General features: G+C 39.4%; 1 protein-coding gene across 4 annotated transcripts in view; it reads right to left on the bottom strand.

Annotated features, from left to right (window-relative positions):
* PRKG1 (protein kinase cGMP-dependent 1) overlaps positions 1 to 21820 on the bottom strand; it is a 1363231-nt gene that overhangs the window by 134105 nt on the left and 1207306 nt on the right. For 2 of the 4 annotated variants that reach the window (NM_001082042.2, XM_008269904.4), the window contains 1 exon segment: positions 15627 to 15692. In NM_001082042.2, coding sequence (NP_001075511.1) covers positions 15627 to 15692 — 66 coding nt within the window. 4 annotated transcript variants of the gene reach the window in all.

The following is a 21820-nucleotide window of genomic DNA, read 5'->3' as shown; positions in this document are numbered from 1 at the left end:
CTCTATCTGTCAAATAAACTAATTAATTTTTAAAAAAGAGGCCGGCGCCGTGGCTCAATAGGCTAATCCTCCACCTTGCGGCGCCGGCACACCGGGTTCTAGTCCCGGTTGGGGCGCCGGATTCTGTCCCGGTTGCCCCTCTTCCAGGCCAGCTCTCTGCTATGGCCAGGGAGTGCAGTGGAGGATGGCCCAGGTGCTTGGGCCCTGCACCCCATGGGAGACCAGGAAAAGCACCTGGCTCCTGGCTCCTGCCAGGATCAGCGCGGTGCGCCGGCTGCAGCGGCGGCCATTGGAGGGTGAACCAACGGCAAAGGAAGACCTTTCTCTCTCTGTCTCTCTCTCTCACTGTCCACTCTGCCTGTCAAAAAAAAAAAAAAAAAAAAAAAAAATTTTAAAAAAGAAAGCTTGCTTATCTTTGGGCCCCTCCCTTTTAAAAGTTCACCAATGCTACCTTTGCAATGTTTCTTGGATTTTTTATTTCCCACTCTACCCTCACTGCCTTATTTGGCAGAATCCTCTGTGATCACTCTGATTTGATCTTTCATTCCACTTAAAGAAAAACAATAAAGATTCCTCAAACAGAATCCAAGTTGCCAGTTAAAAATCTGTTGATACAAAAGCAGCAGCCTAAAGAAGGTGTAGCAGAGCCTGATCTTGTTGTCAGACCTTCCTAAGTCATAATTTTTGGTTGCTATTTAAGTTAGTCACTTGGATAATTTCCATTTTTCCCTTTTGGCCTTTATTATTAACTTCTGAAATTCCAGAGCAAGGTTATTGTTTGAAGTCTTTTCTACTGCTCTCACAATTTTTGAAGGCATTTAAATTGTTTTACCTTTCTCCAGGACAAAGAAGCAAATGCTAAAGTATGAACAATCTGTGAGATTTTAATTTTCAATAACTAAGTTCCAAATATCAATTATAAGGAAAGAATAAGTCTCAATCTGACTCTGATAGGACAGTGATACATTCTGTGCCTTGGGATAGTTTAACTCGATTGTATCTCTTAGAAGATTTCAACTAAAGACTCAAGTTGGGGGCTGGTGTTGTAGTGTAGTGGGTTAAGCCACTGCCTGCAGTGCTGACATCCCTTATGGATGCTGATTCAAGTCCTGGCTTCTCCACTTTTGATTCTGCTCCCTGCTAATGTGCCTGGGAAAGCAGCGGAAAAAGCCCAACTGTTTGGGCCCCTGCACCCATGTGTGAGATCTGGAAGAAATTTCTGGCTCCCAGCTTCAGCTGGCCCAGACCTACAAGTTGTGGCCATTTGGTGAGTGAACCAGTGAATAGAAGATCTCCATCTCTGTCTCACCCTTTCTAACTCTGCCTTTAAAATAAATAAATAAATAAAATCTTTTGAAAAGAAAGACACATTTGTCAGAGTACAGGGCAGTGGGTGTTCTTATTCATTGTCACTGGGGAGTGAACTGTATGACAGTTTTAGACAACCTAAAAATATGCATATACTTTCGATCCGTAATTCAACCACAGTGTATCTTTTCATGGAAACACCTCTAAACAAGTGCAAAGCTGATTAATGCATGGGAAAAATAATATGAGCTTAAATGTTCAAACACAGTTAAGTACCTAAGAAGATAAACTCAGGTATCCTTATGAGATGTTTTTATTAAGATGGTAAATTGCTACTGCAATATTGTAAGGTAATACGTTAGAAGAAGCTCTGAAAATAAAATTGGGCTCAAATACAAATTCTCCACTTATAAACTATGTATTTTGGAACATGAACTGTTAGCTCTCTGGAGCTTAATTTATCTCTGAAATTGAGGAGAAAGAAGGCATTCCTTCCAGGTTTTCTGTGAGAGCAATTTTATATATAATCTATCCTAGTTCTCTTCCTAGCTAGCTAGCTAGCTGTCTTAACTAGCATTGTGCCGGATGCTTACATTCAACAAATGGCAGTGTAAATCTATATTTGTGTGTGTTTTATTAATGTTATTCCTGTATGTAGACAAAGTAAGAAAGATATTTAAGCAGAATGATCTTGCTACTTAAATAAATATCCAAAAATATCGATGGCACTTATTGTTCCATGTCAAGATTATATTTTTGTGCTCTCCAAGTTTTCTAGAGCCAACATTCATAACCACAAAATGTAGATTACATTAGAAACATAAGAAATAAAAAGCAAATTTAATCTTATAAGACTAATGCAACATAAATAAATGAGAGTTGCCGCTTAGCTCAGGTGGGTTTCCCAACTAGATGACAATGAACCATTTCCAGTTTAGCTCGAAGAGATTCTCAACTACCTAATCGTGACCTGCCTCTGACAATCTGGCTTCCATTGAAAGTTAATTCAATTATGTAATTGTGGAAGACTAGTTGCCAATATGATCACTTCCCTTCATCCAAAGTAGCAAATTCTAAAGGTCCTCCATGGTAAGCACAGTTTAGCCTGAGTTGAGGTTTCATCATTACTGCGACTGATGCTAATCCAATTCACGCATCTACGCTACGGGTTTCAAAATGAGGGCCAACTGCTAAACATATTGAAAAGAAAAAGCAAAGTCTCAGATATTTATGACCCAGCTGGGCCCATAATAATGCTCTCACCAGGGAAGAAAGCAAGCAAAACCACTTTAACTCTACTGAAAAAGTGAAGTGAATATCTAAAGCAGAATTCTGCTTTCAAAAAGAATCATTATCCTGTAGATTTTTAAACTGATTGCTAAATCTATGTCAGAAACCAATCTTGGAACCTATTCTTCATTTTTTCTCTTGAACACAAGAAGAATTAATGTCTCCTCACTAAATAATCAACAAAAAATTATACAGAAGTATTCTAAAGATATTATGAAATATTAAATTTCAATATTACTTGTTAATTGAAGAAATTAAGATTTCTTAATCTTTAAAATCAAAATTTTTCTTATTTATGTAACTGGTTTATGAGTTTCAAAGAAACTGCTAAATCTCTGAATAATAATTATTTAACACTCAATGAAGACAATTGGAAGCCTCAGAAATATAAGGTTTCAAGCATTTACTTGACAAAAAATAAAATTATTTATTACGCATTGGTGTAAAACAATGACCATAATCAATAAATCAAAGCTATGATTATAATATCCTAAAAATGATTAACTCTGAACTCCATCATCAATTTCCATTCATCATGTTACTGTTGGAAAGCAAAACACAACACATTCTAACTACCAGTGGATGTACCCTTCTGAATATCTAAATACCACTTAGGCAGTCTGAACTTAAAATATTTATTATTGAATCAAACAATTTTTTTCTATCTCAACTTGCTTTATCGCCCATATTCTTCATCTGCTATAGACATTGCCAAGTCTCCTAACCCAAACATTCTTCTTTCACTTTCTACACTTAACTTTTCACCAAAATCTTTTTTAGGCTGAAATTTAGCCTCTTAAACCTACTGAACTTTCCTTAGCAGTATTGTAGCTGTATCCTATTAGCCTCCCTCCTTGAGTTACCACCCACCGTAACCAATCTTCCACTCCCCTCTTTTAAACACAAAAAGCAAACAAAACCCCCAAATGCAGTAACAGCAGCCCTCTGGTGGTTCTTTGTTGTACAGAGGATAAAATCCAAATTCTTTCAGTTTGAGATTCTAGGAGATTTCTTTCCAATCCATCCCCATCTCCTCTTTCCAAACCCATCTCTCAGCACTGCACCTGTTATACTGGTTGTTCAGTCTACTGTCCCATAAATCTCTGTTCTTACTACATTCTACTTGTTACTGTACAGAGGGCCTCCTGAATTCCCTGTCTGGCATGCTCCTGCCTCACCAGTAGCTGCCTTTATCCTCCCTTCATCATTCATAAAACTCCTACTTAGACTTAAGAACTTGGCTCACCTGTCAGTTTGTTCAGGAAGCCCTCTGGGATGCTATATATTTCTCCATCTCCAATTCTCTCAAATTAACGTGTCGTTAATTCTCAAACTTCAGTTTCTCACGTTGATTCTAAATGTACTTGTTTGTAACAGAAGTTAATATAAGAAAGGAGAAGGTTTTGCTATCCACCTTTGATCCTCAATAGGATCTAAAGCCTCTAAGCTATCCATTCATCCTTTTTAACATCTCTTTGAAAATGGATAGGGCCCATTAAATTTTTTCCCCCTTTACACCTGGCACTGAAACTTTGTCAGCAGAGGGAACTAGAGAGACACTGCAAGAACCAAAACATTTTTGCTTTCTGGTTCCAGTGAGTTTTGGAAAGCTTCTGTGGCTTTTCTAGCAGCCTGCTACTACACTACTTGGTGGCCAGCATTTCTCCAGCAGTCTCCCTCTCCCCACACGCAATGGTTTGAGAATTCTGTATGAACAGCTCTCCCTGGAATCCTGCAAATGTCAACAGAGCTGAGCTTTAGTTACTCTGCTCTGTAATAAAACCAAGCTTGTGGTCCCAGCAGGGAAAGATTGAGGGAAAGGTATGCAGAGGGGAGGGGTCTTCACAGGACTAGGGTCAGTGACTACTTCCTATGTTTGCTATTTGTATAGTCTGGAGTTCTCTTTACTTATTAGCTAATCCCTTATTACTCTAATCCTTTATTTATCCAAATTAGTATGTGTTGTCTCTCCCCCATGGGTCCAGATTAATACAGCATAACTTATTCATTCATTCATTTCAATAGATTTTAAGAGCTTAATGTTTCCTGACAGCATGCTACACTGAGGAAGCTGCAGTAAACAACATAAACAGAGTTCCTGTTCTCTCCCATCTTGTAGTTTGTGAGTCCAAACAGAAGCAAGTGCTGTAAATCTAAGACATGATAAGAATGCTACATAGAAACAACGGACCAGTCCAATTTATGGGTGCTCAGAGAACTGATCAAGTAAAGACCTCACATGTGTGGTTTTCAAATTTGATTTAATTTAAATAATTTGAGAAGGAGGGAGAGAGAGAGAGAGTGCACACTTTCTCATATACTGGTTCACTCTGCAAATGTCTACAATAGACAGGGTGGGGGTATTGAAGACAGAAGTCAGGAAGTCGATCCAGGTGTCTCAGGGCTGGCAGGAATTTAGTTCTTTGAGCCCCAACTTGCCACCTTCCAGGGTCTGCGTTGGGATGAGGAGGCAGAGATTAAACCCATATATATTCCAATATGGGACACAGGCATTCTAACCACCATGTTAATCACCAAGCCTAATGCCTGCCCTCAAATATTTTGATGAAATTTCATAATTAAATTAATAAAATTACATTAAAATTCAGTAATTCCAACTATTTAGCTGGGATGGTGAGAACTTGACTCATTAATTTATTAATAACTAAAGTCCTTTATTAATTTGGAGAGTCACTTAGGATCCATCACTCATTGATCCTTTTTCTCAGAAGTAGCTGAATTAACCTTAGATTTGGTTCAATGAAAACATTTTAGTTCAATTAGGAGCCATTGATTTCTTCTTTTTCAGTGGACTTTTAAAAACAGTATTGTATTAGTTCATTTTTACTATTGGAAGCCTCTGGAATGAGAATGTATCATTTCTGTAGATCTATAGCACTGAGGCTAGAGCTGAACACAGAGTCAGTAATCAATCTGTGCTTATTTAATTAATATATGCATGAGTTTTCTACCTTGGTCATTTAAAGCTTAATGTGATGGAGTGAAAAAGCACTGAAGGCTATCACGAGACCTGTGCCGTATTCTTAGGCAGTGCGCTAAACAGCTTAGAGAACCCATATTCCTTCTGGATTCACCTTTCTCATTTCTAACAGATTTAGAAAAGGGAGTTTTCAAAGTCTCCCTCTGTTCTAAAAATTTTAAATACAGCAAATACATTAGAAAACAAAAATGTGAGTGTAGTGCATTTTTAATTTTTATTATTATAAAGAAAATATATTTCATGTATTTCACAGACACAATTCTAAGAGGATAATCATTCTTGCCTCCCTAGCCTCCTCCTTCAGATGCCTCTTCTTATTATTAAACAATGTGATTTGAGTGAACCTAACACTTCTTTATTATAAAATGTGTTTCTTCTGTAAAAGGGATTAGAAAATTATATACCTTGGGCCAAACAGCAAAGGTGAGCTTTTGTGGCAGATACTGTATGTATCTATTTGCTACATGGTTCTTTAAAGCAAAAACATGTGCCAAGCCTTGGTCTTTAGGATCCCTCGTACTTTTTCAAAAATCTCTTGTATGACTTACTGAATGATCGCATCATTATTTAAATTTTTAGAAACTTTTTTTTAAATGAAATCTGCTGAATTTTGTTTTATGGCTCATTATCATATTAGCTGCACTGAATTTCTTCTACTTTGAACACAGCTGAAAGGTTACTGAAGAGAAACTTTATGGGTCGTGACTTACTAAATCAGAGCTGGAAATTACCCGTGGAATAAGAATGGAAAGAGCAATACAATATTTATACATTTGTTTTTAAATCTCCAAAATACTAATGTCCAGATGGCTGGAAGGGCAGTAAGTTCTGGCTGGGTAGATTAATCATGAATCAGTGCCTTCTCAACGAATGCTTCAGACTGTAGAGTTACGTTACTACTTCTCTAAGTATTTGCAGTGGGAAGATGGTGTATATCATTGTAAGGCATGAGAACAAGCAAAATGAGGAAGAGTTGTTCCATTCACCTTTTTCTATGACTTCAAACTACAATTATTATTGTCTCAGGATGTGCGCTTTTTCCAATGGAAAACAGTCCTTTTGTAGTTAGATCAGCTTGTTCAGAGTGTGAAATTTACATCATTAAATTGAATCAATATCATGTCCTCTTCTAAACTTCTAGACTTTCTCTCCTGCTTAATAAACATATTAATATTAATATTTTTGAAATGCACACCAGTCAATAAATGTTCCATTAAAAAGTCCAAATGAATGTAGCTGATGTCAATCTAGAAGACACATTTGTTTTCTCATGACCATCCTGCCAATATCCTCATATCACCCCACATTTCTTTCTGCAAAGTGAACCAAAATAAAATCCACTTAGTCCGTAGGAAAGGCTGAGATTGTGAAATATTTTATCACCCTATCAGTTAAGTAATGTGACTGCAGGCAATGTGTCATGTGGAATCCCGTTGGTCCTATCATGTGTACACAGAGTGATGAGTTACATAAAAAGAAGAACACAGTTGACCTAGGTGGGCAAGTTACCGCTGGGTCCATGGTCCTTCCTGAGAATGACCTGCTTGGTGGGGAGGGGTGGGCAGAGTGGTGCCCGGAAGGCTTTGCTGTCCCCAAATCTTCCTTCCACTGTGCCTCACCTCTCCCTCCACGGTACCCAACATTTAAAATACCCTTTTGGATTTTCATAATCTTTCAGTCTTCATGGGTATGTAACCAAAATGCCAATAAATTCTGCAGAGCATGAAAATTAATGCAAAACCTACAGCAATGTCCTAGGGAAAGCAAGAGTGGAATTAAGAGGTGTAAGGATCAAGATTCCAAGAAAGGCATGTGTGTGTTGAGAATTATAAGGGAAAGGGGTAATGACTGTAGGAAAAGGAAATGGATGAGAGCATGGGTGAAAGGGTTTTAGTTGTGAAGTCTAGTAGGACCAGAAGGCACTAGGAGGACCATAATAGAAGGTTCCAGTAGCAGGTTACTAACCAAGCATTTCAAATGCGTACTCTTTATACACTGGCTTTATTGGAAAGACAGGTTGAGTAAGGTACAGAGGAAGATCATGGTAACAATAGGGGCAGCACTTAACTCTCTAACACTATTCACATCAGGGGTCAGCAAATTGTGACTCACAGGCCAACTTCAGCCCATTGACTAATTTTGATATGATTTGATAAGAAGGATTTTTACATTTTTAAACGCTGGAAAGAAAAAAAGGTAAATTACGCTTCTTAATGTATGAAAGTGATATGAAATCCTATTTCAGTGTTCATAAACAAAGCTTTATTGGAACATCACCAAGCTCATTCATTGATGTATTGTCTTTGGCTCCTGTTGTACATCAACAAAACTGAGTAGTGTGGCAAAGATCATTTGGCACATAAGGCCTAAAATATTTGCTAGATGGCCCTTTACAGAAAAAGCTTCCTGACTCTTGGTTCAAATTAGGTAACTCTGGTTTCACACTTCTATACTCAATCTGGAAAAACATCTAGGGATGAGCACTTAGCCTAAGGCTTAAGATGCTTGTATCCCATATTGGAGTGCCTGGGTTTCATACTAGGCTCTCACTCTTGACTCCAGCTCCTGCAAACGCAGACCATGGGATACAGCAGTGATGGCTTACATAATAGGGTCCTGCCATCCACATGGGAGAGCACCCAGCCCAGATCTGGCTGCTGCACGCACTTGGGAAACGGACCAGTAGACGGTAGTGTTCTCCCCTCACTCTTCCCACCCCCCCCCCGCTCTCTCTCTCCACACACACACAAACACACACACACACACCCCTGTCTCTCTGCATCCAAAATAAATAATAATTTTAAAAATAGAACAAAATTTCTGCACTAATAAAATCCATCATTTTTTGTGGGGCAGTTTAGTGATCATATATTCTTCCCCAAGCATGTGCCTTAGTGAGCCACATCCCCCACCATGCTGCCTATTGGAAACACCTGTAGCATCCTCCCTGCGAAGAGTTGGATAAATACTGCTTTCTCCACGTGTTTCTGTCTCCTGCTGACACTCCTAAGTCTCTGGCTACCCAGGCTGTTGCCTGGCTGGTCCACGATGTGATCTACCCAGTCCAGAACGAGAATTTACGGTATCTGTTTGTTCACCTGTTGAACATGGAGTGCAGCAACTCACCACATAAAATAAGTTCTGGGTAGAGACCAGCCTTAATAGGGCCATGTTTGGAGACTGACACAGCTACAACTGAAGAGCTAGAAACCAGGTTTAAGCAGAGGCGACATGGGAAAGATTGAGATGCGAGATTTTCCTTCTACCACTGGTGAAAGAGCAGAAGATCATTCTTACATAGGTACAGTTTTGATTCTATTGATTGATCATATATGCTCAGATGTGAAACCTACAATGTATTTGTCTTGCTCATCTTAGCAAACAGGGTTAGTTCTAGCATACTGTGTTTCCTCTACGCTAGTTCCTGGTCTCCAATTCCTAGACATTGCTCATAACACAACTTGCCTCAAAGTATGAGAAGATATCACAATCTGTTACTTACAGCAGGGACTGTGGGTCAATCACAAGTGATATATAATCACTCTTGATGAACCCTAGGGTCTTACAAAAGGCCTCAGAAGTCAGCTGGAGCAATTTGAGCACAGAAATGAAAGACTGCTGGCTACTCTAGGGATCTTACTCCCATGGCTGGCAAAAAAGTTCTTCAGTTTTCTACCTTATTTAAGCAGTGGTCTTGATAAAACAAAATTTGAAAACTGGTAAGTCATTTTAGCTTGAAATTATCAAAGGCGACAAACTACTAAGTGGCTAGTATGGGACAGGAGCTAACATATCAGAATGGATGCTGGACCTACTCTGTCTGCCAGATGTCATCTTACTTGCTGGATCAAAGAAAGATCTAGATTCCTAGGGGTGGGAAAAATTAGACAACCAGAGAAGCAGGAGGAAGAAATATACAGCGAGTTGAGATCACTGCTATTTACCAGCCAGAATGCAAATATTTCTGCTTTTATAACCAGTATGGCCTCATCTAATTGTTTACACACTAAGTTAGAGATAGAGAATAGAGGCCGGTGCTGTGGCACAGTGGGTTAAAGCCCTAGCCTGGAGCTCTGGGATCCCATATGGACGCCAGTTCTAGTCCCAGCTGGTCCTCTTCCAATCCAGCTCTCTGCTGTGGCTGGGGAAGCAGCAGCAGATGGCCCTAGTCCTTGGGCCCCTGCACCTGCGTGGGAGACCCAGAAGAAGCTCCTGGCTCCTGGCTTCAAATCAACACAGGCTTCAGCCATTGCAGCCTCTCCTCTTTCTGTGTAACTCATTTTTTTTTTAAAGATTTTATTTATTTATTTGACAGGTAGAGTTACAGACAGTGGAGAGAGAAAGAGAAAGGTCTTCGTTCCGTTGCTTCACTTTCCAAATAGCCGCAATGGCAGGAGCTGTGCCCATCCGAAGCAAGGAGCCAGGAGCTTCTTCTAGGTCCCCCATGTGGGTGCAGGGTCCCAAGCACCTGGGCCATCCTCCACTGCCCTCCTGGGCCACAGCAGAGAGCTGGACTGGAAGAGGAGCAACCGGGACAGAATCCGGAACCCCGACCAGGACTAGAACCCGGTGTGCTGGCGCTGCAGGTGGAGGATTAGCTTATTGAGCCGCAGTGCTGGCCCAAAATATACTCAATTTTATATTTATTTCTTTTCATGAATTCCAAAATAAGAGGTACAAATATATCTTATTAGTTTTTATATGATAAGAAATTAACAAAAATAGACTTTTTTAGGTTAATATTATTTTTTAGACAATTTCTATAAATTCTGGAATCATTGTAGATACTTATTAGGACAATGAGTAGCCTTCAAGAAGAGCATGGTTTTTGAGTAACCTATGTACCTGTTCATCATTTTTCTGGTTTTTCGATGAGCATTTTTTTAGATTCTGACATGCATGATTAGTTGCAGTAATGTTTCTTTGCTCTCCCTCTGGAATGATAAGGCATAATCACTGGCTTATGTACATGGTACCTCGCTTGTAAATTTGTGAAAGAAGCTCCTTTTGTTGACAGTTCTAATGCCTGCCATCTGTTTGCATGGGATGAAGGCCTGGTGCTCTACTAATTGGTCATAAATTAGGTATCAGCAGCAGGCTTTTGACAGGATCCTTCAGCTACAGTTTCATTTGTTTAAAAGCTGTGAATTCAACATTTTATGGGAAACCCAAACTCTCTCCTAAGAGTATAGAAATGCACTTCTTGGCCGGCGGTGTGGCTCAACAGGCTAATCCTCCGCCTTGCGGCGCTGGCACACCAGGTTCTAGTCCTGGTCGGGGCGCCGGATTCTGTCCCGGTTGCCCCTCTTCCAGGCCAGCTCTCTGCTGTGGCCCAGGAAGTGCAGTGGAGGATGGCCCAAGTGCTTGGGCCCTGCACCCCATGGGAGACCAGGAGAAGCACCTGGCTCCTGCCTTCGGATCAGCGCGGTGCACCAGCCGCAGCGCCGGCCGCGCCGGCCATTGGAGGGTGAACCAATGGCAAAGGAAGACCTTTCTCTCTGTCTCTCTCTCTCACTGTCCACTCTGCCTGTCAAAAAAAAAAAAAAAAAAAAAAAAAAAAAAAAGCACTTCTTGAGTTCATGGATGCAAACTTTTTTCTCTATATTTATGCTTAAAGCTAGCCCTCTCTCAGGGTATCTTCTCTGTATGCATCCCTGAAGGTAAGCATGATAATGAAAGAGAAAATAGGCTACTTCCAAGTGTTCTGCTAAAAATACATTTGTTGGGGCTGGCACTGTGGTGTAATGGGTTAAGCCACTACCTGCAAGGCTGGCATTCCATATCGGCATTGGTTAGAGTCCCTGGTGCTCCACTTCCTATCCAGCTCCCTACTAATGTGCCTGGGAAAATAGCAGAAGATGGCCCAAATGGCTGGGCCCCTGCCACCCATGTGTGAAATCCAGATGAAGCCTGCGGCTCCAGGCTTCATCCTGGTCCAGCCCAAGCTGTTGCAGCCATTTAGGAAGTGAACAAGCAGATGGAAGATCTCCCTCTCTGTGTGCGTGTCTCTCCCTCTCCCTCTCTATAATGCTGCCTTTCAAATAAATAAAATAGATAGCTGGACAGGGAAGGAAGGAAGGAAGGAAGAAAGGAAGGAAGGAAGGAAGGAAGGAAGGAAGGAAGGAAGGAAGGAAGGAAGGAAGGAAGGAAGGAAGGAAGGAAGGAAGGAAGGAAGGGAGGGAGGGAGGGAGGGAGGAAAGAAGAGAAGGAAAGGGTACATTTGTTGAATGCTTTCCACATTTCTTGTGCTGCACATCGACTTTTATCTGTATTAAATCTTTTGTGTTTCAAATCTATTTTATACTCAGGTAATAGTATCACATCCTGCAGACATGGACACTGAGACAAAATTTAAGCAATTTTCCCATATTGACATAAAATGGTGCAATCAAGACTTAAGTAGTGAACTTTGACAATACTCACTCTCCACTTTACACTGTATACGTTTAGGTTTGGAAAAAGGAGGGCAAATGCATTTGTGCAGTGCTACCTGTTGCACCTTTATCTGAAATGAGTGAACTAGATAAAATGACCAGCAAAGCTTTATTTAGTTTTATTCTTTGTAGTTCGGTTAATTTGGGCTTTACCATGAAATCTTACCACGTCACCAAACTGCAATGGCCTTTTCCTCTTCTGTAAAACACCCTATCCGCATTCCAGCTACAATCTCATAGTTGCAAACACTCACAAATTATAAAGATCTGCAGGGATACAAACTGCAAAGAGTACCTATCCATCACTAACCGGCTGACAACACCTCAGCCCCACTGTCCCTCCTCCACTTAAATTCTAGTAAACATCATTCTACTGTCTGAGTGCAGCTTCACTAGATTCCATATATAAGTGAGATCATGGGGTATTTATCTATTTCTGGCTTATTTCATGGAATACAGTGTCCTTCAGACTTACCCATGTTTTCACAAATGGCAGTATTCCCCCTTTTAAAAGCTCAATAGTATTCCACTGTGTATAAAGCCATCTTTCTTTACCCATTCATCAGTCAGCTGATGGGTCCCTAGGTTGTTTCCATAGCTTGACTATTGTGAATAATGCTGCAATAAACACCGGAGTACAGCTCTCTCTTTGACACATTTCTTTCAGGTTCTTTGGCTACATACCCAGGAGTGAGATTACTGGGTCAGATGACATTTCTATTTTTAGTTATTTGAGGAATTGCCCCATCATTCTTCTGTAATAACTCTACATCAGAGTATAAGTTCTGCCCTTCTTAGCACCCTAACACTTGTTATCTTTCATCTTTTTTTTTATATTAGACATTCTCACAAGTGGGAGGTGACATCTCATTGTTGTTTTAATTTTTATTTCCCTAATAATTACTCCTTATCTGCAAATTTTTATGTAGCTACAGCCATTTGTGTGTCTTCTTTTGAAAAACATCTAGGTCCTCTGTTTATTTTTAAATCATAACTCGGGCCAGTGGCACGGCTCACTAGGCTAATCCTCCACCTTGCGGCGCCGGCACACCAGGTTCTAGTCACGGTCGGGGCACCGGATTCTGTCCCGGTTGCCCCTCTTCCAGGCCAGCTCTCTGCTGTGGCCAGGGAAGTGCAGTGGAGGATGGCCCAACTACTTGGGCCCTGCACCCCATGGGAGACCAGGAGAAGCACCTGGCTCCTGCCATCGGATCAGCGCGGTGCGCCGGCCGCGGCGGCCATTGGAGGGTGAACCAATGGCAAAAGAAGACCTTTCTCTCTGTCTCTCTCTCTCACTGTCCACTCTGCCTTTCAAAAAAAAAAAATCATATAACTCAATTTCTTAAAATAAAAAATATTCTGAGACTCATTGCTCTCATTTCCTTTTCACCTACTTTCACTGTCCCCTGGATTGCCTTCTCACCAATGCATGAAAACTGTTTTCCCCCAGGTTACTAAACTCAGTGTCCTTTCCCCTAATTGCATGTCACTAAGGTGCTTCCTTGCATTCAACACTGCTATTTTCTCTTGAAATTTTCTCTTGGTTTCCTACACTACTCTAATTGCTAACATCTCAATTTTTTTACTGATATTATTTCCCCTGTCTTTTTAATAAAATAATTTCTCTAAATTATAACATTGTTCCTTTTTATTTTTTTCTATGTGCTTTCATGCAATTCCATCCCATCCCATGGCTTCAGCTCTTAACTATATGGAGGTAATTTTTAGTTAACTGTAACAGTTCATGTCACACATTTCTAACCTCCTATAGGGCATTTATTCTTGAACGTTCAACAATGTACATCAAGCTCACTGCATTCTCAGGAGAATATCATTGCACTTCCCAAAATCTCTCTATGTTCCTTCAATACCTTCTCTATCAGCAGTAAAACTAATTTCTCCCTTGTTTTTTCACATTTGGTCAGATGTTAAGCCCTCTGTTTTGACCCATTCATTATTATGAATTTTCCCTCTAAATGGTCTCACAATGACCAACTGGAATTAGACTGGTTTCCAGATATGCTGTCTTCAACCTCTCCTTCTTACTCACTTTAATTCATCTTATATAGCATGCCATATTAGTATACCAAATACGTTGTTACAGTGACACAATTTTGCTGCATAAAACAGTCATAGCTACCCTTATCCCAACATTCGATACTCTCAGTGGGCCAGTCTCAATAAGTTTATGAACTTGTTCATTATATCACATTTCCCAGCTATCTTTACACAGTCTCTAAGTAGTTGAAATGACTCATAGTTCCCTTCTGAGTATTGTTTGTGTATCACTGGACATGCCCTTTCCTACTTTCAGATCCATCTAATAGTACCATTTATTCCATGAAAACTTCATGATTCTCCTTAGTCATTCCCCTAGAAGTTTATTCTGCACTCTGCATGCTTGTGTCTTGCATGTTGATTGCTTTAATAAATGTCACATCTCTATCAGAAGCCACCCCCAAACCAGCATTTGCATTGCTCTTTCGTTTCTTCTAGCACAATGTCCTGTACATGGTAGGTCCTAAGTAAAATGTGAGTGAACACAAGGATGAATGAATGGGTAATTGTTGCTGTGGGACCTGAAGAATGTCTGCATCAGAGATCATTTTTAACAGATATTATTCTGCAGCTGTGCCTCTGCTCTGGTTCTAAGGATCCAACCCAAAGGGGTGCCCAAGGGTGGGATCAAATGAAGTGGGATCCCTCTCCACCCGAGCTCGGCACTCAACTCCAGCACCTGGGGCAGATGGTATGTGGCCCTTCGGTTTCATTCAACACTGTCATTCACTGCCTATGATGTGTGTAATGGCCCCACTACAGTAGATGTTTGAGTTCTCTCCTTTGGGCAGGCACTTAGCTTTTCTGACAAACTCAGCCACACTGCCGTGAGGAAGAGTCAGGTTGACTTGCTCCCCACAGTTTATTTCCATTTTCACCATGCTCTCGGAGAGCCAATAATCTGACATTTGTAGATTCACCTATAAATCATTCAAGCTGTAATGCAAACTGCAAGCCAGAATGCAGAAGCTCAGGGAGAGACAGCAGGCAAACTTCTAATGTCCCTAATTAATACGCCTATGTCTTGAAGTCATGCCTTATCCCAATGTATCTTTCTTAAATGCCTCTATTATACAAGTCTGCAGATGGAGGAATAGAGGAGATGACAAGCTTAAGGAATGATCTGTTACTCAACAGCAACAACAACAAAAGTAATGACTCTTTCAAAAGTTCTACAAAAATAGCTGGCATTGGTTGAGTTCCTCCTGAGTAAAAGGCAGTTGGACTAATGTTTTACTCAATGTTCTCATTAATTCTCAAAATATCCCTGTGATGTGGAGTTATCCCCAATTTACAAATGAGCTAACGGAGCTGAAGGCTCAGTCTAAGTGTTTAAGTACATTATTAACAATCACAAAGCTAGAATGGCAGAGCCAGCCACTTCCAAGAATAGGGAATGAGAATCAAGTATAGAACTCATTTTAAAATGAAAATATAAAACAAGTATTAATAGCTCCATAGAATGTCTAATTCTAAGAACTTATGTATGCTGCTGATAGGAGTATGCAATATGCATAATAAAGCAATGTACTTACTCTCTGTCAATCACAAGGCAGGTTACGGCTTCTGCAGCAATTACATTCGCTGTTCTCACATCTTCCCTATAGGAACATAAAAATGAAAAGAGAAATTGAAGTAAAATGACCTTCAATATCAAAGAAAAGTATCCATTGTAATTCAAGAAATATACATATATTAAATTATATAGGCTACTCTGACTTATCCACTTCCAGCATTAAGCTTTGTTCATATTACAAAACCAACCTACTCTTGCCATTTTTCAGACAAATTCCACAATTATAATCCAGTAGTTACAATTTTTGTGTTTTGTTTCATTGGTGCAGTGGTATTAGGTCATCATTCCCTTTGCTCTCTGGGTAATTAGTAAATTAATTTGATATTGATAAACATACTGATGAACACAAATAGATGAAAATTTTTAAAGAATCTCAAGAGGTATTTACAGAAACTGAGCATCTAATTCATTTGTAAATGAATTTAATATGTAATTGAGAATAATGAATCCATTTTGATTTTTCCATGCTTTAGAGACCCTGCCTTTTTTTTTTTTTTTTTTTGGCAGCTAACCTAATACCAACTTATGATACACAGTTATTCAACTACATCAGAGTGTATGTTTTTTTCAAGAGTGATAAATTTAAGTTACACTGGCTGCAATATATAAATTACATCTCTTTAGAAGCACTAACTTGTCACTGCAGTAGAATCTATTCACCTCTAAAACCTTTGAAATTCTGCCTTTGTATCTCTTTATCCAGTAGTCAAAGGTAGAGTTGGTAAGTTAACATTCACAATTTATCTCCAGCTTCTAAAAATTTGATAGTACCATTGTCATGGTAACATTGAATTATACTTAAAAAAGCATTTTTTCTTTTATTAACAAAAATTTTAAGTTAATGTTAACTGATAATCACTATTTTTGAAATACATTACAAAAGTAAATGCACAGGAAACAATAGTGTTTATAATACATTCAAAAAATCATAAATGTCATGTATCCCTAATATGCTTTCTTGCAAATAAAGATGTCCCCAGTGAACATTTACACCTTCAAAACACACTAAATTCTGACATATCCTTCTTTGCTGTCTATTTTTAGCAGTCTTTCCACTGTTGTTATACCATGCGGCTAAGATTACAGTTGCTTTGTGGCAACTATTAGTGTTCAGTATTGGGTAAAGCAAGTTCTGCCTTGCAAAAGTTATATTTTCAGAAAGATCGTAGTATATTTAACTACTTGTTATCACATAAATTTCAAAATCCCGCTTCCACTTCTGAGGAAACCCACATTAGGATTCTGGTAGAGCTGTGTCACATTTACACAAGGACTTCAGAAGAATGATTTCCTAACGACGTTAATTTTTCTACACAAGAGCATGGTACGACTTCCCACTTGTTCGGTTCTAGTTGTACGACTGTACGTGAGAGTTCATAATCTTTTTTACTTGGGTCCTGCTACTAAACAAAAAATCACTCTTAGGTGTTTCAAATGATGTTTCTCTTAATGAGTGATACTCCTTTTCCCTATCTATCTCTCACTGCTGCGCTATTAAAGAAAAAAATTCTAAAGTATTGTAGCTGTTTTTAACCTACCTACGATACTATGTTCTCCCCTGACTGTAACACTTTTACTATACTCTCATCACCTCCCAGTGTGATCCTCCCAGTGCCTTCCAGCCAAAATAGCCTCCTTTCAATGAGTCTCCCTCCTGCCAAGGGTTCTTCTTAGCATGATTTCCCTCAGCCTAGGAACCTCCTGTGCAACTCTTTCCGAGATGTAGCACAGCTCCTCCTGTGGTTCACAGTCTATGTGCCTTTTTTCTCAGGGAAATCATCCTGAATTAACCATCTTGGGCTCCCTGCTTAGCTGTTTTCACTGCCCTATGCATTTCTACATCCAATCACTATCACCATTTGTGATTTATATATTCATGTATGTGCTTATTTGGTTAAAGCTTCTATTGCCTTCTCACTGAGTCATATGTGGGCAGGGCCCTTGGCTACTTATGGTCCCCATTTTATCCCAAAGACCTGCCCCACGCAGTGCTGAGCAAACACGTGGTACAGGAATGGCTCAGTCATCACGTTCCTGAGCTCTGGGCCAGTACAGCAGAGTTCAGGCTTTGGAGTTCTACTATCTGGGTGTTACCCCAGCTCGACTATTGGAGAGCTATATGAAAGGCTCAGTTTCTTCATCTATAAAATGGGAATGGTAAGAGTCCCACTCACTGTGTGGAATTCAATGAAATAATAAGAGAGAAGTTTGTCACAGCGTTTGCACATAGAAAGAAGTATGCTTTGCTGTTTGCCTGTAATTTTCATGTTCAACACTATCCATCATGTATATCCTTTTGGAAGCATTGCTGCTTTTAAAACACTCCTACTCAGAAACAAAATGGGTAATCTTTTTGCCTGCTCCACAGGAGAGAAATGTATTTTCAACTCCATTATCACTTTCTGAGAGAGAATTTTCTATGAAGCGAACATAACAGATAGAAAGCATTAGTAATGCACATTGGATCCTTCATAAATTGTGTGAATGACAACAAGAAAAACAAACAAGATCATCATAGCTTTATAGAGTACATTTTAAATTTAGATTTACCAAAACAATATATTTCAATTTTGACTATTCAGAAATTGTGTATAATCCTTAAAAAACAGAATGTCTCAGTTTGAATATATTTTCTATGTGTGTCTGATAAAACATGTACTCATCACAAAGTCTAAATACCTTACATTTTTAAAACATCTGGCCTATATTTGATACACTTTACCAGGAGTTCTGGCAGTCCATGGGTTGGCACGAATATTTGAAAACTTTTAAAAACTAAATGTAATTTCCTCACAATAAACAGAAAATGCATTGGTATTTTTCAAGTCAATGGTGGAAAAAAAAAGATCAGGAGAGTGGCACAGTCAATAAAAATTGAAAAAAAGGAAAATAAGTATAGATTGGAATCCAACTTGATACCTAGTAAAGCAGCATGAACATATAACAAAACTGAAAAGAAGCATAATATCAGGGAAAATATATTAAACAAAATTATAAACAACTAATATAATGTTTTCTACTTAGTGGCCATCTTGGATATGCCAGGAACTCTGTTAAACAGTTCATATAAATCTTATTTATTGCATATAACAACAGGTGGTTATTTTTACACAAATTTTTATGTGGGTAGAGGTTAGGTAATGTATCCAAAGCCAGACGTGCCTAGTGAGTTGCAGCCTTGGAATCTGAGCATAGATCTGGCTGACCCCAAAGTCATGTGCTTTGTTTCTATACTCTATCAGGTTCTAATTTGACAACTATTCTAAATTCACTAAAATATAGGATGACATCGGAGTAGAAACTAGTCATAATGTTTCTCGGTCTAACATAAAATTCACATTTGATTGTTAATAAAATTACACCTGATCTATTTGAGTACTCAATTCCAAAACTAATCTAATGAGACATGTTGATTCTCAAATTACTGGAATTACTACACATGGCTGCATCCTAGCCTACTATGTTACCATTTAAGAATATTACCTAACGAGAAGTTAATCATTGCCCAAGATAATTCAATACAAAACTCACACGGCTATATATTATCAATGTATTTCTATTACTAGGTTCTTAGTGCCTTTATGTCTCCATATTCAGATGTTTAGAAATGCTATTTCTGTGCACTCAGAGAACCACCTCCTGTGAGAAAAAATGCTATCTCACCTAATATTGACTTTAATCCCTAACTTTAGGAGAGAAGGCAGAAAATTCTAGTGAAAGAATATTACTGACAGAAGCTGACAATGCTATGATTACTGTGTATGTTTATTTCTTCTATGGGTGCAATGATCATAGTAAAAGCAGGTATCTTTGGAGTTACAGGTTAAATAGTATATACTCATTTAGAGACCTTGATAACTAGATGCTGTTATTAAACATTTCAAACAGTTTGTAGCTGTTGTGATTTTGGTTAACACAGAACATCTATTTAGTGAGCAGAAATTTCATGTGATATTGATTCAGACATGCAGAAATGTAAGAGAGAAGGAAATGGCATTATTTTTAAAATTTGAGCTTTAATTTTCATTTTTTGGCATAAAGGTTGTTTAATAGTTTACAATAGAAGAATATGAAATTTTGAAAAAATAGTTTAATAGATGAAGATATGACTTTGAAAAAAACGAAGAGAGAATTTTATAAAGCCAAAACTACTTAATTGGACACTTTTACAAAACACTAATTTCCTGATTACTCAGCATACAAGGCTTGCTTCTTTATAATAAATGTATGCTGTCTTTAAAAATATTATGTTCATTCAGTTTTGTGCCTGTGCAGCAGTTGATTCCAGTGTGACTATTAATAAACACACCCAACTGCAAAAGTAGATACTGTTTGCTACATTAACAAATATTTTCACAAACTTGCTCTATGGATTAATGGATAATGACAGTCAAAGCTATGCAGTTTAGTAGTGGTAGCTTCTCAAGCATTTTTGGAGGAGTTAGAAAGTTTTTTCAATGAAAGTATAGCAAAATAAAAATAGCCCAAGATATTTGCAAATATAGTTTTCGGTGCACTGACTCTGATATTCTTTGACCTTCATCACCGGAATCTTCATCATCGCTGTATCCCAACGTGGAGTCACTGTCAGTATCTGAATAATCCATAATAAGGGTTTACATTGACCCTTCTCGTTCTGAAGAAATTCTCCTGTGTCTCATGGCTACTGGAAACTAGTTGCATTGAAATCTCAAGGGAACAAATGCACAGTGTATGAGGCTAAAGCAGAACATAGTTCATGCAAAGTAGGCGCCAGAATAGGGACTCTCCCTTTTCAGCTCTGGAGCAATGTGACTGCTGTCAACAGAGTCCTAGCATTCTCTCAATGCCAGCCTTCATGGAAACTGACACTACTCCAATAGCTTATGAGCTTACGGCAATCCATTGGTCAGAGCTCTTCACTCTCTGTCATGTGCAATAGGGCTAATGTCCCAGTTAAGTTTGATTCACACAGAACAAAGCAAATCCTTTTATCTCATATCAAAGGCAATGTTACTACAGCAGGTAGGATAATCAAAATTGCTAAGATGTGACACTAGCATCAAAGAGTCAAGTGAAATGAAAATTTAGTATTGGAACTACTGATGAACATGGCAGAGTTTACAGTCAATGTGACTAAGCTGTTTGAAAATGGGATTCCAAATCAGATAAGAATTACAACGGTTGGGTTGCGTTTCCTCCCATTCATTCATTGGAGGCATGGTCCTCAGCATTGGGATGTTGGGAGGTGGTAGAAACTAAGAGATGAAGTCCAGTAGAAGTTGGTTAGGTCATTGGGTGTTCTGCTCTCAGAGGGAATGAATTCTAGTCCCACGGAGTGAGTTATCACAAGAGTGAGCTGTCTTAAAAGACCTAGAAGTGCACCCTCACCCCTGCTACCTGGCTTCCTTGTGACCTACAGTTGCTCCCACCATTGTGATGCCACCCACCTTGAGGGCCTTACTAGAACCAAACTGATGCTACTGCCACACCCTTGAACCTCCAAAACCATGAGCTAAGTAAATTTCTGTTTATATATATGGCCTGAGAAAGCAGCAGAAGATGGCCCAAGTCCTTGGGCCCCTGCACCTACATAGGAGACCCAGAAGAATCCTGGCTTCAGATTGGTGCAGCTCCAGCCATTGTGGCCATCTAGGGAGTGAACCAATGGATGAAAGATCTCTCTCTCTCTGCCTATGTAATTCTGCCTTTCAAATAAATACATACATTTTTAAAATTTATTTAAAAATAAATATTACTCTTCCATAAAAAGGTTAAGATCCTGCTATTATGGAAACATAACTGTGGGGAGCAATCCGGACTGGACTGAGTTACTGGAATTAAGACTTATTCTATGCATCTGCTCTCCCACAATATGGTGCTGGGAGAGAAGTAAACAGCTTCCGCACAGCTGCCTCCAGTTCAACTAATAAACTGTAGGACTTGCTCCTGATTGGAGGAGAGCAGCGTACTTGGCGTGTGGGCAGCCGAGTTAGGATTGGCGGAGGAGGACTATAAAGGAGGAGAGAGACGGCATGCACCAGGAACATCTAGGGGGAACATCTGAAGGAACACCTGTGCAGCCCCCGAGAGAGCCGGCCGGCGGTGTGCCGCTCCCCTGCGGAAGTGGGGAATGTGGCCAGGGGGAACTGCCCTTCCACGGAGGTGGAAGGG

The sequence above is a fragment of the Oryctolagus cuniculus genome, chromosome 15, assembly GCF_964237555.1.
Source record: "Oryctolagus cuniculus chromosome 15, mOryCun1.1, whole genome shotgun sequence".
Taxonomy (NCBI): Eukaryota; Metazoa; Chordata; class Mammalia; order Lagomorpha; family Leporidae; genus Oryctolagus; species Oryctolagus cuniculus.
The sequence above is the reverse complement of the archived record's forward strand: the minus strand, read 5'-3'. Positions and strand labels throughout refer to the sequence as shown.